The following is an 18,342-nucleotide window of genomic DNA, read 5'->3' as shown; positions in this document are numbered from 1 at the left end:
TAGTGGAAAGCCTTCCCAGAAGAGTGGAGGCTGTTATAGCAGCAATGTTCCAACATCTAGTGGAAAGCCTTCCCAGAAGAGTGGAGGCTGTTATAGCAGCAATGTTCCAACATCTAGTGGAAAACCTTCCCAGAAGAGTGGAGGCTGTTATAGCAGCAAAAAGGGGGGGGCAACTCCATATTAATGCCCATGATTTTGGAAGGAGAAGTTCGACGAGCAGGTGTCCACATACTTTTGGTCATGTAGTGTATCATCTGAGTCTGAGCAGGCAATGACCGTAGACATTAATACTGTAAGCAGACTTACGGGCTTCTTGCCGACGACCACCCTCTCCACAGCCTGTACTTGAGACACGTGGTCATCGTTGGTGCGTAGCTCCCATTTCTCTATCCGACGGTAGATTCCTACTAACAGGTCTCTGGGAATGTCCTGACCATTATCCACTCCTGGGGAAACATTAACATGCACAGGCGAATTTGTGAGAAAAAAAGGGGAGAGATAAAGAGGAATGGAGATAACTGAGATAAAAAAAACAGATAAAAACAGATGGAGAGACATTTAAATGGAGATAAATAAGTCCAGAATGAACCGGTAAAAAAACAAACATGTCCCCTTCTCATTACACCATGTAGAGAAACAACCTAAACATCCATCCCAGAATCCACCTCACCTCTGAGGTTTTTGATGAAATCTTCCAGCTTCATCTTCTTCTCCGGCTTGACGTTGGGAGAGTACATGTCTGTGTTGAGGAGGATGATGGCGAAGGCCAGGATGAAGATGGTGTCAGGGTTCTGGAACTGTCGGATCAGTACCGGGTTACACACACAGTACCGCTGACTGGACGGCGGGGGAGGGGGGAGAAGAAGACATGGAGATTGAGAGGAAGAGAGGGAGCGAGGTAGAGAGAGAAGAGAGAGGGAGATATAAGTCAGATATATCCAAAACTAAAATGTCAATACAGTTTAACATAGAAAACGCACATAAGTCCATAAGTCAGTCCATAAGTCCATGAGTCAGTCCATACGTCCATAAGTCAGTACAATAAGTCCATAAGTCAGTACATAAATCCATAAGTCAGTACATAAGTCCATAAGTCAGTACATAAGTCCATAAGTCAGTACATAAGTCCATAAGTCAGTACATAAGTCCATAAGTCAGTACATAAGTCCATAAGTCAGTCCATAAGTCCATAAGTCAGTACATAAGTCCATAAGTCAGTACATAAGTCAGTACATAAGTCCATAAGTCAGTACATAAGTCCATAAGTCAGTACATAAGTCCATAAGTCAGTACATAAGTCCATAAGTCAGTACATAAGTCAGTACATAAGTCAGTACATAAGTCCATAAGTCAGTACCAAATACAGCAGTGAAAATCCCTTAACCAACAATGCAGTTTTACGAGAGAAAAAAAAAGTAAGAGATAAGAATAAGAAATAATTAAAGAGCAGTGAAATAACAATAGCTGGGCTTTTGTGAATAATTCCATAAATCAGCACAATAAGTCCATAAATCAGCACAATAAGTCCATAAATCAGCACAATAATTCCATAAATCAGCACAATAAGTCCATAAATCAGCACAATAAGTCCATAAATCAGCACAATAATTCCATAAATCAACACAATAAGTCCATAAATCAGCACAATAATTCCATAAATCAGCACAATAATTCCATAAATCAGCACAATATGTCCATAAATCAGGACAATAAGTCCATAAATCAGCACAATAAGTCCATAAATCAACACAATAATTCCATAAATCAACACAATAATTCCATAAATCAGCACAATAAGTCCATAAATCAGCACAATAAGTCCATAAATCAACACAATAAGTCCATAAATCAACACAATAAGTCCATAAATCAGGACAATAAGTCCATAAATCAACACAATAAGTCCATAAATCAGGACAATAAGTCCATAAATCAGGACAATAAGTCCATAAATCAGCACAATAAGTCCATAAATCAACACAATAAGTCCATAAATCAGCACAATAAGTCCATAAATCAACACAATAAGTCCATAAATCAGCACAATAAGTCCATAAATCAACACAATAAGTCCATAAATCAACACAATAAGTCCATAAATCAGCACAATAATTCCATAAATCAGGACAATAAGTCCATAAATCAACACAATAAGTCCATAAATCAGCACAATAAGTCCATAAATCAGCACAATAAGTCCATAAATCAACACAATAAGTCCATAAATCAGGACAATAAGTCCATAAATCAGGACAATAAGTCCATAAATCAACACAATAAGTCCATAAATCAGCACAATAAGTCCATAAATCAGCACAATAAGTCCATAAATCAACACAATAAGTCCATAAATCAACACAATAAGTCCATAAATCAGCACAATAAGTCCATAAATCAGCACAATAAGTCCATAAATCAGCACAATAATTCCATAAATCAGCACAATAAGTCCATAAATCAGCACAATAAGTCCATAAATCAGCACAATAATTCCATAAATCAACACAATAAGTCCATAAATCAGCACAATAATTCCATAAATCAGCACAATAATTCCATAAATCAGCACAATAATTCCATAAATCAGCACAATAAGTCCATAAATCAGCACAATAAGTCCATAAATCAACACAATAAGTCCATAAATCAACACAATAATTCCATAAATCAGCACAATAAGTCCATAAATCAGCACAATAAGTCCATAAATCAGCACAATAAGTCCATAAATCAGCACAATAAGTCCATAAATCAGCACAATAAGTCCATAAATCAGCACAATAATTCCATAAATCAGCACAATAAGTCCATAAATCAACACAATAAGTCCATAAATCAGCACAATAATTCCATAAATCAGCACAATAAGTCCATAAATCAGCACAATAAGTCCATAAATCAGCACAATAAGTCCATAAATCAGCACAATAATTCCATAAATCAGCACAATAAGTCCATAAATCAGCACAATAAGTCCATAAATCAACACAATAAGTCCATAAATCAACACAATAAGTCCATAAATCAACACAATAAGTCCATAAATCAGCACAATAAGTCCATAAATCAACACAATAAGTCCATAAATCAGGACAATAATTCCATAAATCAACACAATAAGTCCATAAATCAGCACAATAAGTCCATAAATCAACACAATAAGTCCATAAATCAGCACAATAAGTCCATAAATCAGGACAATAAGTCCATAAATCAGCACAATAAGTCCATAAATCAGCACAATAAGTCCATAAATCAACACAATAAGTCCATAAATCAGGACAATAATTCCATAAATCAACACAATAAGTCCATAAATCAGCACAATAAGTCCATAAATCAACACAATAAGTCCATAAATCAGCACAATAAGTCCATAAATCAACACAATAAGTCCATAAATCAGGACAATAATTCCATAAATCAACACAATAAGTCCATAAATCAGCACAATAAGTCCATAAATCAGGACAATAAGTCCATAAATCAGGACAATAAGTCCATAAATCAGCACAATAAGTCCATAAATCAACACAATAAGTCCATAAATCAACACAATAAGTCCATAAATCAGGACAATAAGTCCATAAATCAGGACAATAAGTCCATAAATCAGCACAATAAGTCCATAAATCAACACAATAAGTCCATAAATCAACACAATAAGTCCATAAATCAGCACAATAAGTCCATAAATCAGGACAATAAGTCCATAAATCAGGACAATAAGTCCATAAATCAGCACAATAATTCCATAAATCAACACAATAAGTCCATAAATCAGGACAATAAGTCCATAAATCAGGACAATAAGTCCATAAATCAGGACAATAAGTCCATAAATCAGCACAATAAGTCCATAAATCAACACAATAAGTCCATAAATCAACACAATAAGTCCATAAATCAACACAATAAGTCCATAAATCAACACAATAAGTCCATAAATCAGGACAATAAGTCCATAAATCAGGACAATAAGTCCATAAATCAGGACAATAAGTCCATAAATCAGCACAATAAGTCCATAAATCAGGACAATAAGTCCATAAATCAGGACAATAAGTCCATAAATCAGCACAATAAGTCCATAAATCAACACAATAAGTCCATAAATCAACACAATAAGTCCATAAATCAGCACAATAAGTCCATAAATCAGGACAATAAGTCCATAAATCAGGACAATAAGTCCATAAATCAGCACAATAATTCCATAAATCAACACAATAAGTCCATAAATCAGGACAATAAGTCCATAAATCAGGACAATAAGTCCATAAATCAGGACAATAAGTCCATAAATCAGCACAATAAGTCCATAAATCAGGACAATAAGTCCATAAATCAGCACAATAAGTCCATAAATCAGCACAATAAGTCCATAAATCAGCACAATAATTCCATAAATCAGCACAATAATTCCATAAATCAGCACAATAAGTCCATAAATCAACACAATAAGTCCATAAATCAACACAATAAGTCCATAAATCAGGACAATAAGTCCATAAATCAGCACAATAAGTCCATAAATCAGGACAATAAGTCCATAAATCAGCACAATAAGTCCATAAATCAGCACAATAATTCCATAAATCGGTAGAGAAGGCTGCTAGTCCTGGTGCAAAAACTGCAGCCGTGACTTAAAAAGTCCAGTACAAATTAGTCTGTATGTCCTCCAGTATAAAAGTATAGAAAGTCCATAAAAAGCCAGTACAAAAAGTTATTAAGTCCAAGTATCTGTAGGCCTCTATCATTTTCTCCACTTTCTGGGGCTCTACAAACCGGGGGGTTCGAGGCCTGATTGCTGATTGGCTGAAAGCCGTGGTATATCAGACCGTATTCTATGGGTATGACAAAAAAATATATATGTTTACTGGTCTAATTAGGTTGGTAACCAGTTTATAATAGCAATAAGACACCGTGTGGGTTTGTGGTATATCACCAATATATCACAGCTAGGGGTTGTATCCAGGCTGTATACTTTGCATTGCCTCTTGCTTAAGAACAGCCCTTACACATGGTATATAGGCCATATACCACACTTCCTCTGTTGTTGTTGTTGTTGTTGTTGTTGTTGTTGTTGTTGTTGTTGCTTTAACTATATTCTCACCTGAAAGCCTCGATCAGTCTCTCCACCTTCTGGGCCTCCCCCTGGACTTTAATCTGAGCCTGGAACTTCCTGAGGGCATCATCTAGATCCATCCCTGAGAAGTCCAACTCATCTACCACACAACTGGACAGGGAGAGGAGAGAGGATTAAACCCTAAACCTAAACCTAAACTTAAACCTGGACAGGGAGAAGAGAGAGGATTAACCCTAAAACTGAACTTAAACCTGGACAGGGAGAAGAGAGAGGATTAACCCTAAACCTAAACTTAAACCTGGGCAGGGAGAGGAGAGAGGAGAGAGTCAGAGAGGATTAACTAAACTTAAACCTGGACAGGGAGAAGAGAGAGGAGAGAGTCAGAGAGGATTAACTAATCTTAAACCTGGACTGGGAGAAGAGAGAGGAGAAAGATTAGAGGTAAAGGATGAGAGAGAGATTAGAGGTAAAGGATGAGAGAGATTAGAGGTAAAGGATGAGAGAGAGATTAGAGGTAAAGGATGAGAGAGATATTAGAGGTAAAGGATGAGAGAGAGATTAGAGGTAAAGGATGAGAGAGAGATTAGAGGTAAAGGATGAGAGAGAGATTAGAGGTAAAGGATGAGAGAGAGATTAGAGGTAAAGGATGAGAGAGATATTAGAGGTAAAGGATGAGAGAAAGATTAGAGGTAAAGAGTGAGAGAAAGATTAGAGGTAAAGGATGAGAGAGAGATTTGAGGTAAAGGATGAGAGAGAGATTAGAGGTAAAGGATGAGAGAGATATTAGAGGTAAAGGATGAGAGAAAGATTAGAGGTAAAGGATGAGAGAGAGATTAGAGGTAAAGGATGAGAGAGAGATTAGAGGTAAAGGATGAGAGAGAGATTAGAGGTAAAGGATGAGAGAGAGAGATTAGAGGTAAAGGATGAGAGAGAGATTAGAGGTAAAGGATGAGAGAGAGATTAGAGGTAAAGGATGAGAGAGAGATTAGAGGTAAAGGATGAGAGAGAGAGATTAGAGGTAAAGGATGAGAGAGAGATTAGAGGTAAAGGATGAGAGAGAGAGATTAGAGGTAAAGGATGAGAGAGAGATTAGAGGTAAAGGATGAGAGAGAGATTAGAGGTAAAGGATGAGAGAAAGATTAGAAAGGATCAATCAAAAAATCTATGTAATAATAACAAAGTGACATTTCTAAACATATCATGTTCTTTATGTTCAATGTATAAGTATCAATCAATCAATCATTTTATCAGTCAATAAGTCAGTCAAATAATACTCTTCAGTTTGTAGGTCATTCTCATTGTAGAGAATCCAAAACACCCAAGAATCTATTGATTAGCCACTCACTCCAGTACGTCCTTGTTGAACTGTTTCTGTCTGCAACCCAGGAACTCTCCTATCATCTGTCTGCTCAGTCCTTTCCTCTCCAGGATGAAGCGGGCGATGCCTACCGGTGTGTCCGATACGAAGCCTCTCTCTATCAGGTACTGTATACCCTTCTCTGGCTTCCTGCATCGAGGGAGAGACACAGAGAGGGAGAGACAGAGAGGGAGAGACACAGAGAGGGAGAGACAGAGAGAGGGAGAGACACAGAGAGGGAGAGACAGAGAGGGAGAGACACAGAGAGGGAGAGACAGAGGGAGAGACACAGAGAGGGAGAGACAGAGAGGGAGAGACAGAGAGGGAGAGACACAGAGAGGGAGAGACACAGAGAGGGAGAGACAGAGAGGGAGAGACACAGAGAGAGAGAGACAGAGAGGGAGAGACACAGAGAGGGAGAGACAGAGAGGGAGAGACACAGAGAGGGAGAGACACAGAGAGGGAGAGACACAGAGAGGGAGAGACACAGAGAGGGAGAGACAGAGAGGTAGAGAGAGGTAGAGACACAGAGAGGGAGAGACAGAGAGGGAGAGACACAGAGAGGGATAGACAGAGAGGGAGAGACAGAGAGGGAGAGACACAGAGAGGGAGAGACAGAGAGGGAGAGACACAGAGAGGGAGAGACAGAGAGGGAGAGACACAGAGAGGGAGAGACAGAGAGGGAGAGACACAGAGAGGGAGAGACAGAGAGAGGGAGAGACAGAGAGGGAGAGACACAGAGAGGGATAGAAAGAGAGGGATAGACAGAGAGGGAGAGATACAGAGAGGGAGAGACACAGAGAGGGAGAGACACAGAGAGGGAGAGACAGAGAGGGAGAGACAGAGAGGGAGAGACACAGAGAGGGAGAGACAGAGAGGGAGAGACAGAGAGGGAGAGACACAGAGAGGGAGAGACACAGAGAGGGAGAGACAGAGAGGGAGAGACAGAGAGGGAGAGACACAGAGAGGGAGAGACAGAGAGGGAGAGACACGGAGAGGGAGAGACAGAGAGGGAGAGACACAGAGAGGGAGAGACAGAGAGGGAGAGACAGAGAGGGAGAGACACAGAGAGGGAGAGACAGAGAGGGAGAGACAGAGAGGGAGAGACAGAGAGGGAGAGACACAGAGAGGGAGAGACACAGAGAGGGAGAGACAGAGAGGGAGAGACAGAGAGGGAGAGACAGAGAGGGAGAGACAGAGAGGGAGAGACACAGAGAGGGAGAGACACAGAGAGGGAGAGACAGAGAGGGAGAGACACAGAGAGGGAGAATTATTATGAAATATATACCACTTACAGGTAGACTCAGCGATATGACACAGAAGCAAATAGTTTACAGCATAGTGGGTCAAGTTCCACAACAACGAAGAGCGTTGAAGAGTGATGCTCAACGTCTCCCGCTGTACCGGTTCCAGGGGCTGTACCGCATTGTAAGAGCGTGAAGCAAACTCATGTACACGCACAGATACTGTGTGTGACTGTGCGAGAGCAAAGTCTGACATCTCACACATCGTAATATCTGTGCAGCGCTGCACGTGGCAATATCATTTCAGTCTACCTTAAGAGGTTAAAGGTCGACTTGGTGAACTTGGTAAACTTCTGACCCACTGGAATTGGAAGGTTGGCCTTGAAATACATCCACAGGTACACCTCCAATTGACTCAAATGATGTCAATTAGCCTATCAGAAGCGTCTAACATCGTTTTCTGTAATTTTCCAAGCTGTTTAAAGGCACAGTCAACTTAGTGTATGTAAACTGCAGACCTACTGGAATTGTGATACAGTGAATTATAAGTGAAATAATCTGTCTGTAAACAATTGTTGGAAAAATGTATTGTGTCATGCACAAAGTAGGTGTCCTAAACGACTTGCCAAAACTATAGTTTGTTAACAAGACATTTGTGGAGTGGTTGAAAAATAAGTTTTAATGACTCCAACCTAAGTGTATGTAAACTTCCGACTTCCACTGTAAATACATACACATACCTATATAGGCACATACTTTTTTTTATTAGTCTCCGTAAACTCTACCACCCTTCTTCCAATTGGAGTAAACTAATGAACAATAACACTTAGGCTTCTACCTTCGGTTTTTACATCTTATACACATTTTACAGACACTGTTCCTGGACCTGTGACCAAAAACGAGCTACATATGGACAATACCAAAACGCATAAATAGCTGCATGTGTGACATAACTCCACCAGTCTATGATATCACTCACAGAAAAGTATACCTTTTTTTTGTATGACTGACGCCTTCAGTGAGAATAATACTAATAATACTAATACTTAATTGTCTTAATACTTAATACTCTAATACTTTAATATTCAATCATTTCTTCCCTCCGAATTCATATTTGTTATATAAATAGGCCATTTTAATTTTGTCTGACTTGCCATTCCAAATAAAATTTAATATTTTTTGGTCATAAAAATACTTATTTTCCACCATCATTTGCAAATAAATTCATAAAAAATCCTACAATGTGATTTTCTGGATTTTTTCCCCCTCATTTTGTCTGTCATAGTTGAAGTGTACCTATGATGAAAATTACAGGCCTCTCTCATCTTTTTAAGTGGGAGAACTTGCACAATTGGTGGCTGCCTAAATACTTTTTTGCCTCACTGTACCTCAAATACCTTATTATTATCTATCCTGATGTCTAGTCACTTTACCCTGCCTTCATGTACATATCTACCTCAAATACCTAATTATTATCTATCCTGATGCCTAGTCACTTCACCCTGCCTTCATGTACATATCTACCTCAAATACCTAATTATTATCTATCCTGATGCCTAGTCACTTTACCCTGCCTTCATGTACATATCTACCTCAAATACCTAATTATTATTATTATCTATCCTGGTGTCTAGTCACTTTACCCTGCCTTCATGTACATATCTACCTCAAATACCTTATTATTATCTATCCTGATGCCTAGTCACTTCACCCTGCCTTCATGTAAATATCTACCTCAAATACCTAATTATTATCTATCCTGATGCCTAGTCACTTCACCCTGCCTTCATGTAAATATCTACCTCAAATACCTAATTATTATCTATCCTGATGCCTAGTCACTTCACCCTGCCTTCATGTACATATCTACCTCAAATACCTTATTATTATCTATCCTGATGCCTAGTCACTTCACCCTGCCTTCATGTACATATCTACCTCAAATACCTAATTATTATCTATCCTGATGCCTAGTCACTTCACCCTGCCTTCATGTACATATCTACCTCAAATACCTAATTATTATCTATCCTGATGCCTAGTCACTTCACCCTGCCTTCATGTACATATCTACCTCAAATACCTAATTATTATCTATCCTGATGTCTAGTCACTTTACACTGCCTTCATGTAAATATCTACCTCAACTACCTCGTACCGCTGCACATTGATCAGGTACTGGTACCCCCTGTATATTCTGTAGCTCCATTCTGAGGCTCCATTCTGATGCTCCATTAAGTTGCTCCATTCTGTGGCTCCATTCTGTGGCTCCATTCTGATGCTCCATTAAGTTGCTCCATTCTGTGGCTCCATTCTGTAGCTCCATTCTGAGGCTCCATTCTGTGGCTCCATTCTGTGGCTCCATTCTGTAGCTCCATGCTGATGCTCCATTAAGTTGCTCCATTCTGTGGCTCCATTCTGTGGCTCCATTCTGAGGCTCCATTCTGTGGCTCCATTCTGAGGCTCCATTCTGAGGCTCCATTCTGAGGCTCCATTCTGAGGCTCCATTCTGTGGCTCCATTCTGAGGCTCCATTCTGTGGCTCCATTCTGTGGCTCCATTTTGAAGCTCCATTAAGTTGCTCCATTCTGTGGCTCCATTCTGTGGCTCCATTCTGTGGCTCCATTCTGTGGCTCCATTCTGTGGCTCCATTTTGAAGCTCAATTCTGTTGCTCCATTCTGAGGCTCCATTCTGAGGCTCCATGCTGAGGCTCCATTCTGTGGCTCCATTCTGAGGCTCCATTCTGTGGCTCCATTCTGTGGCTCCATTCTGTGGCTCCATTCTGTGGCTCCATTCTGTGGCTCCATTCTGTTGGCTCCATTCTGTGGCTCCATTCTGTGACTCCATTCTGTGGCTCCATTCTGTGGCTCCATTCTGTGGCTCCATTTTGTGGCTCCATTCTGTGGCTCCATTCTGTGGCTCCATTCTGTGGCTCCATTCTGTGGCTCCATTCTGTGACTCCATTCTGTGGCTCCATTCTGTGGCTCCATTCTGTGACTCCATTCTGTGGCTCCATTCTGTGGCTCCATTCTGTGGCTCCATTCTGAGGCTCCATTCTGTGGCTCCATTCTGTGGCTCCATTATGTGGCTACATTCTGTGACTCCATTCTGTGGCTCCATTCTGTGGCTCCATTCTGACGCTCCATTCTGTGGCTCCATTCTGAGGCTCCATTCTGTGGCTCCATTCTGAGGCTCCATTCTGAGGCTCCATTCTGTGGCTCCATTCTGTGGCTCCATTATGTGGCTACATTCTGTGACTCCATTCTGTGGCTCCATTCTGTGGCTCCATTATGTGGCTACATTCTGTAACACCATTCTGTGGCTCCATTCTGTGGCTCCATTCTGAGGCTCCATTCTGAGGCTCCATTCTGTGGCTCCATTATGTGGCTACATTCTGTGACTCCATTCCGTGGCTCCATTCTGAGGCTCCATTCTGAGGCTCTATTCTGAGGCTCCTGTGGCTCCATTCTGAGGCTCCATTATGTGGCTCCATTCTGAGGCTCCATTCTGAGGCTCCATTCTGAGGCTCCATTCTGTGGCTCCATTATGTGGCTCCATTATGTGGCTCCATTCTGTGACTCAATTCTGTGGCTCCATTCTGTGGCTCCATTCTGTGGCTCCATTATGTGGCTCCATTCTGTGACTCCATTCTGTGGCTCCATTCTGAGGCTCCATTCTGTGGCTCCATTCTGAGGCTCCATTATGTGGCTCCATTCTGAGGCTCCATTCTGTGTATTTTATTTTATTGCTCTTGTGTTACCATTACGTTTTATTTTTTTTAATTAACCTCTGCGTTGTTGGGAAGGGCTCGTAAACTAGCATTTTACGATAACGTCTACACCAGTGCATGTGACAAATACAATTAGATTTAATCTGCTTCTCCGTTCAGAACTCTCTTCATGCACGCAGGGTTGGGGAGTAACGGATGACATATAATCTGTTAGTTACGTTTTTTTGGTAATCCGTTTAATCTATCATCTGTTACGTAACCGGCTACGATATTGTAATCAGATTACAGATACTTTTGAATGACTAGATGAGGGTTACTTTTGAAATCCAGAAAGGATGTTTTCTGTTTTTTCTCAATGACATTGATATCAGCATTGAAAAAAAGCACAAGATTAAGTTTGTTCCACCTGAGTGAGTCTGACCTCAAGTCAGAGACCACTATGATGACACACCAAATGGTGACCACAAATCAGAGACCACTATGACGACACACCAAATGGTGACCACCAATCAGAGACCACTATGATGACACACCAAATGGTGACCACCAATCAGACGACACACCAAATGATGACCACCAATCAGAGACCACTATGACGACACACCAAATGATGACCACCAATCAGAGACCACTATGACGACACACCAAATGATGACCACCAATCAGAGACCACTATGACGACACACCAAATGATGACCACCAATCAGAGACCACTATGATGACACACCAAATGATGACCACCAATCAGAGACCACTATGATGACACACCAAATGATGACCACCAATCAGAGACCACTATGATGACACACCAAATGATGACCACCAATCAGAGACGGCTGTCGGCATTTTATTTTTATTTTATTTTTTATTTTACCTTTATTTAACTAGGCAAGTCAAACACTTTTTGATAGACTTCAACAGCTGCATATTATCGAGATATCAACATGTCAGACATAGAGATTCACTACTATTCAATTAATTACGTTTTCTAATTCCTAATTATATATATATATATATCACCAACAAAAAAACGTAAACAATAGACCACATAGCAAATACAACATGGCATTAATTTTTAATTCCAATTAGAATTGCACTTTTCAGTTGTGCTCAAAACCATTCCATGAAAACAGCATATTTTTTTTTTAACCAATGAGACCATGACAAAAGCATAGACAACAGAGTTGGCTAAAAAGTCCTTAGGTTTGGGGTTATGTTCAGGTAAAACTATTAGACTAATCAATATTTCCATATTTCCAAGTCCTATTCTTGACGATCAAGGTGTATTAAATGACAGACTTTGTTTTTTATGTAAATATACAGGCTAATTGTTTTACATAACCCATAAAGTAAAAAGCAACATCAATTTATGGCTCTAACATTGATTAATCCTGCAATAGATGTTGTTCAATTGGTAAAATGCATTTTTTGTCTTCTTCTATAATGTCTCTTAAGGAGAAAGTCATCTAATTATGTCACTGAGTTTGGGGTAATCCAAAAATTACTTTACTGATTACAATTTAATAACTGTAACAGATTACATTTAGAAATGTACCTACCCAACCCTGCACACACACACACACACACACACACACACACACACACACACACACACACACACACACACACACAGTATGAATCGGTACTGATGCGGTACTGTCTCACTTACTTGTTGAACAGGTTGAGTCCGATGCGGTACTGTCGTCTCTGCACCACGTCGTTGTTAAAGGCGGGGCTATCCCAGCTTTGTCTGCTCTCTCTCTGATAGGTCTGTTTCCCGAGCGGTGGGAGGGGCTCCCGGAGGCTGTCTCGTGATGAGGACCCGGAGGAGCAGTTGATGGTATCGTTAGAGTTGGTGGTGGAGTTGAGAGAGTCGTTGTCTCCATCCGAACAGCATACCTGCTCCAGGCCACCAGGGGGCAGTGTGGTGGATGAGGAGGAAGACAGAGGGGTGAGGGGTTGTCCCTGCGGGGACTGGGAGGACGAAGAGGGAGTGTCGGGGTACGGGTGGTGGGGGTGCTGGGTGTGGTGCGGGATCTGATGGTGGTGGTGTAGGATAGTGTGGTAGGGCAGGTGGGAGGGAATGGCCGAGGGGTGGGGGCGGTGAGGGAGCACAGTACGAGTCTGGCCTTGGGCCTGGGGGTGTGTGGGGGCAGAGCGCCCGTTGGGGTTGGGGTGGGGGTTTGGGTGGGGGTTGTGTTTAATAGTGCCGTGAGGCGACCTCCCTTCCCCCCCTCCTCCCCCACCTCCCCCTGGCTCTGTCTCGTAGACCAGTCTACCTATCGAACCTCTATCCGAGCGGTCACTCATATCAACAGAGCTGTCGCTAGGGGGGTCGATGGTCAGCAGGGGCAGGTGAGCTCCTCTCAGGCTGTAGTCTCTACACTCTGTACAGGGGGTGCTGCGTCGGCTGTTACTGCTGCCCCCGCCCTCTGTGTCCCGGCTGTCTTCACGCCCCCCCACCCCAACGCCACCCACTCCAGGGCTCCAGTATTCTGTGTCAGTGCTGCTGGGGCCGCGGTCCAGGGACAGGGGCGAGGAGGGGTCATCAATGTAGAGGGTCACGTCACTGTAGGAGGTGGCTATGCTGTCCTCGTGCATGCTCTGTCTCTCTCCTCCTCTTCCTCTTCCTGCGCCCCTCTGTCTGTCTCCCTCCCTCGGTCTCCAAACACACTCTCCAAAGTCGTCCGCCACCACCCCTGTCTCGCCTCCGTCACCTTCCTCCTCCTCTTCCTCCTCCTCCTGAAAGTCTTCCACGCCAGACTGACAGGTCAAGACATCATCGATGGAGTCAGCCAGGGACTTCACCTACAGCACACGCAGGGTGGAAAAATGCAGATGTTTGGTGTGTAGTGATCATAATGTAAAGCTAAAAAAATAAAAAATAAAAATAAAAAAGCTAAAGCTATATCTATTATATAACTACAATTGTGTACAAGGAGGATTTGCAGTGATTTCTAAATCAAATATGTGAAAAATATGTGTTGGTCTAATGTGTAATGAGGAAAAACCTGACGCTTGTACTTGATGCATTTATGAAACTGCCTCTTCCAGTTACTGATAGAAATGCACCCATCAGGATGGATAGATGATCTCCATGGATAGATGATGAATTGATGAATTGAAAAAAATGTATGGCTGAGAGGGATAAGGCAAAGGGAAATAAGTCGGACAACACAGAAGACTGGAAAACATACAGTAAATTAAAAAATCACCTTAACTAAACTAAACTAAAATATGAAGGAACTATACTGTGGAACAAAGATTTTTTTTTAAATATATAAAAATAATGATCGTAAAAAGCTCTGGAATACCTTTAATGAAATTCTAGGCAAAAAACTCTGCTCCATCAGTCATTGAGGCAGATCTCTTGTTTATAACTAAACCTTTTGATATTTACAACCACTTTAAAAACTTTTTTGTTGATGAGATTAGCAAAGCACTGTAGTCTTGAGTTGTACAATGTTGGTGTGGAGGAGGTGAATTGTTTTTGCTATCTATACATTTGGACAAGCCACCGACAAGCTGGATGGTAAATTGTTGAGGTTGGAGGCAGAATACATTGCGATTCCTGTTTGCAACATCTTCAATTTAAGCCTAAAAAATCGGTGTGTGCCCTCAGGCTTGGAGGGAGGCGAAGGTCATTAAAGCACCCTTTAATGATTCAAACAGTCGACCAATTAGCCTGTTACCGGTGCTTGGCAAACTTTTTTTCATTAAAACATTTTTTTTTAATGGAAGCCTCTCTAATTCAAACTTGGTTGAGTGTGGTGTACCGCAGGGCAGCCGGCTAGGGCCATTTTTGTTTTCTGTGTTTACTAATGACCTTCCACTGACCTTGAATAAAGCCTGTGTGTCCATGTACACTGAGGACTGAACTGTAGACAAGTCGGCTACGACAGTAAAATAAATAACTGAATCCTTTAACGTAGAGGTCCAGTCAGTTTTAGAAATGGGTAACTACCAAATAGGCTGGTGTTTAAATATCTCAAAAACAAAAAGCATCCATTTTGTTCGACAAATCACTCGCCCAATCCTAAATCTAATTTAGATCTAGTATTGAATAATGTGGTGATTGAGACAAGTTGAGAATACTAAACTGCTGGGTGTTACCCTTATATAGCAAGCTGTCATGGTCAAAACGTATAGACTCAATGGTTGCTAAAATGGGAAGTGGCCTGTCCATGATAAGGCACTGCTCGGCCCTTCAACCAGGCAGGTCCTACAGGCGTTAGTTTTGTCGCACCTGGACTACTGCCCAGTTGTCTGTTCATGGGCGAAAAATAAGGATATGTATTGCAATGTCAGTGACATGCATGTCAATTTCTCCTGGCTCAAAGAGACTGACTGCATCCCTATTGGTCTTTGTGAGAGGTATTGATGTGTTGAAGGTACCGAACTGTCGGCTCAAGCAGTTTCCGGTCACAACATGCAGACTTGTTTACGTGCTGCTGTGCGTTTTGTTGACAACCTTACTTTGCTACCTGACAACTTGATGGTTTTTACTTTTTAATTACCGTTAATATTTTTTGTTTTTCCCTCACTCAACTTTTTTTTTTCATTCAACTTTTTCACTCCGGACGCTTTATCTGGACGTGGTTCGTCAGGACCTCCAACAGCCGAAGCTAAGTAACCGACGTTAAGGCTAATCTGAAGATGGTGCTGGCTAAAGCTAAAACTGGCGAGTGTAGAGAGTATAGAGATATTTTTATCCACGTCGTCACCAACGATGTTAGGATGAAACAGTCAGAGGTCACCAAGCGCAACATAGCTTCAGCGTGTAAATCAGCTAGAATGATGTGTTGGCATCGAGTAATTTTCTCTGGCTCCCTCCCAGTTAGGGGGAGTGATGAGCTCTACAGCAGAGTCTCACAACTCAATCGCTGGTTGTAAACTGTTATCTGCCCCTCCCAAAAGATAGAATTTGTAGATAATTGGCCCTGTTTCTGGGACTCCCCCACAAACAGGACCAAGCCTGGCCTGTTGAGGAGTGATGGACTCCATCCTAGCTGGAGGGGTGCTCTCATCTTATCTACAAACATAGACAGGGCTCTAACTCCCCTGGCTCCGCAATGAAATAGGGTACAGGCCAGGCAGCAGGCTGTTAGCCAGCCTGCCAGCTTAGTGAAGTCTGCCACTAGCACAGTCAGTGTAGTCAGCTCAGCTATCCCCATCGAGACTGTGTCTGTGCCTAGACCTAGGTTGAGCAAAACTAAACATGGCGGTGTTCGCCTTAGCAATCTCACTAGAATAAAGACCTCCTCCATTCCTGCCATTATTGAAAGAGATCATGATACCTCACATCTCAAAATAGGGCTACTTAATGTTAGATCCCTCACTTCCAAGGCAGTTATAGTCAATGAACTAATCACTGATCATAATATTGATGTGATTAGCCTGACTGAAACATGGCTTAAACCTGATGAATTTACTGTGTTAAATGAGGCCTGACTTCCTGGTTACACTAGTGACCATATCCCTCGCGCATCCCACAAAGGCGGAGGTGTTGCTAACATTTACGATAGCAAATTTCAATTTACAAAAAAAAGACATGTTTTCGTCTTTTGAGCTTCTAGTCATGAAATCTATGCAGTCTACTCAATCACTTTTTATAGCTACTGTTTACAGGCCTCCTGGGCCATATACAGTGTTTCTCACTGAGTTCCCTGAATTCCTATCGGACCATGTAGTCATAGCAGATAATATTCTAATCTTTGGTGACTTTAATATTCACATGGAAAAGTCCACAGACCCACTCCAAAAGGCTTTCGGAGCCATCATCGACTCAGTGGGTTTTGTCCAACATGTCTCTGGACCTACTCACTGTCACAGTCATACTCTGGACCTAGTTTTGTCCCATGGAATAAATGTTGTGGATCTTAATATTTTTCCTCATAATCCTGGACTACCATTTTATTACGTTTGCAATCGTAACAAATAATCTGCTCAGACACCAACCAAGGAGCATCAAAAGTTGTGCTATAAATTCACAGACAACTCAAAGATTCCTTGATGCCCTTCCAGACTCCCTCTGCCTACCCAAGGACGTCAGAGGACAAAAATCAGTTAACCCCCTAACTGAGGAACTCAATTTAACCTTGCGCAATACCCTAGATGCAGTTGCACCACTAAAAAATAAAAACATTTCTCATAAGAAACTAGATCCCTGGTATACAGAAAATACCCGAGCTCTGAAGCAAGCTTCCAGAAAATTGGAACCGAAATGGCGCCACACCAAACTGGAAGTCTTCCGACTAGCTTGGAAAGACAGTACCGTGCAGTATCGAAGAGCCCTTACTGCTGCTCGATAATCCCATTTTTCCAACCTAATTGAGGAAAATAAGAACAATACGAAATGTATTTTTGATACTGTCGCAAAGCTAGCTAAAAAGCAGCATTCCCCAAGAGGATGGCTTTCACTTCAGCAGTAATACATTCATTAACTTCTTTGAGGAAAGATCATGATCATTAGAAAGCAAATTCCTCTTTAAATCTGCGTATTCCTCCAAATCTCAGTTGTCCTGAGTCTGCCCAACTCTGTCAGGACCTAGGATCAAGGGAGACACTCAAGTGTTTTAGTAGTATATCTCTTGACACAATGATGAAAATAATCATGGCTTCTAAACCTTCAAGCTGCATACTGGACCCTATTCCAACTAAACTACTGAAAGAGCTGCTTCCTGTGCTTGGCCCTCCTATTTTGAACATAATAAACAGCTCTCTATCCACCGGATGTGTACCTGTCACACCCTGGCCTTAGTTATATTTGTTTTCTTTATTATTTTGGTTAGGTCAGGGTGTGACATGGGGGATTTATGTGGTTTTACCTGGTCTAGGGGGTTTGTATGTTTATGGGGCTGTTTCCTTTCTAGGTAGTTTGTATGTCTATGGTTGCCTAGATTGGTTCTCAATTAGAGGCAGC

At 41.5% G+C, this 18,342-nt stretch overlaps 1 protein-coding gene across 2 annotated transcripts in view; it reads right to left on the bottom strand.

Annotated features, from left to right (window-relative positions):
• The window catches only part of LOC118378572 (IQ motif and SEC7 domain-containing protein 2-like), an 83,106-nt gene that overhangs the window by 15,734 nt on the left and 49,030 nt on the right, over positions 1-18,342 (bottom strand). For both annotated transcript variants that reach the window (XM_052484439.1, XM_052484440.1), the window contains exons 4-8: positions 13,090-14,228; positions 6,435-6,596; positions 5,117-5,239; positions 671-837; positions 307-446 (exon numbers count right to left, since the gene is read on the bottom strand). In XM_052484439.1, coding sequence (XP_052340399.1) covers positions 307-446; positions 671-837; positions 5,117-5,239; positions 6,435-6,596; positions 13,090-14,228 — 1,731 coding nt within the window. The remainder of the gene's footprint in view (positions 1-306; positions 447-670; positions 838-5,116; positions 5,240-6,434; positions 6,597-13,089; positions 14,229-18,342) is intronic.

This window comes from Oncorhynchus keta, chromosome 28 (genome assembly GCF_023373465.1).
Source record: "Oncorhynchus keta strain PuntledgeMale-10-30-2019 chromosome 28, Oket_V2, whole genome shotgun sequence".
Classification (NCBI taxonomy): domain Eukaryota; kingdom Metazoa; phylum Chordata; class Actinopteri; order Salmoniformes; family Salmonidae; genus Oncorhynchus; species Oncorhynchus keta.
The sequence above is the reverse complement of the archived record's forward strand: the minus strand, read 5'-3'. Positions and strand labels throughout refer to the sequence as shown.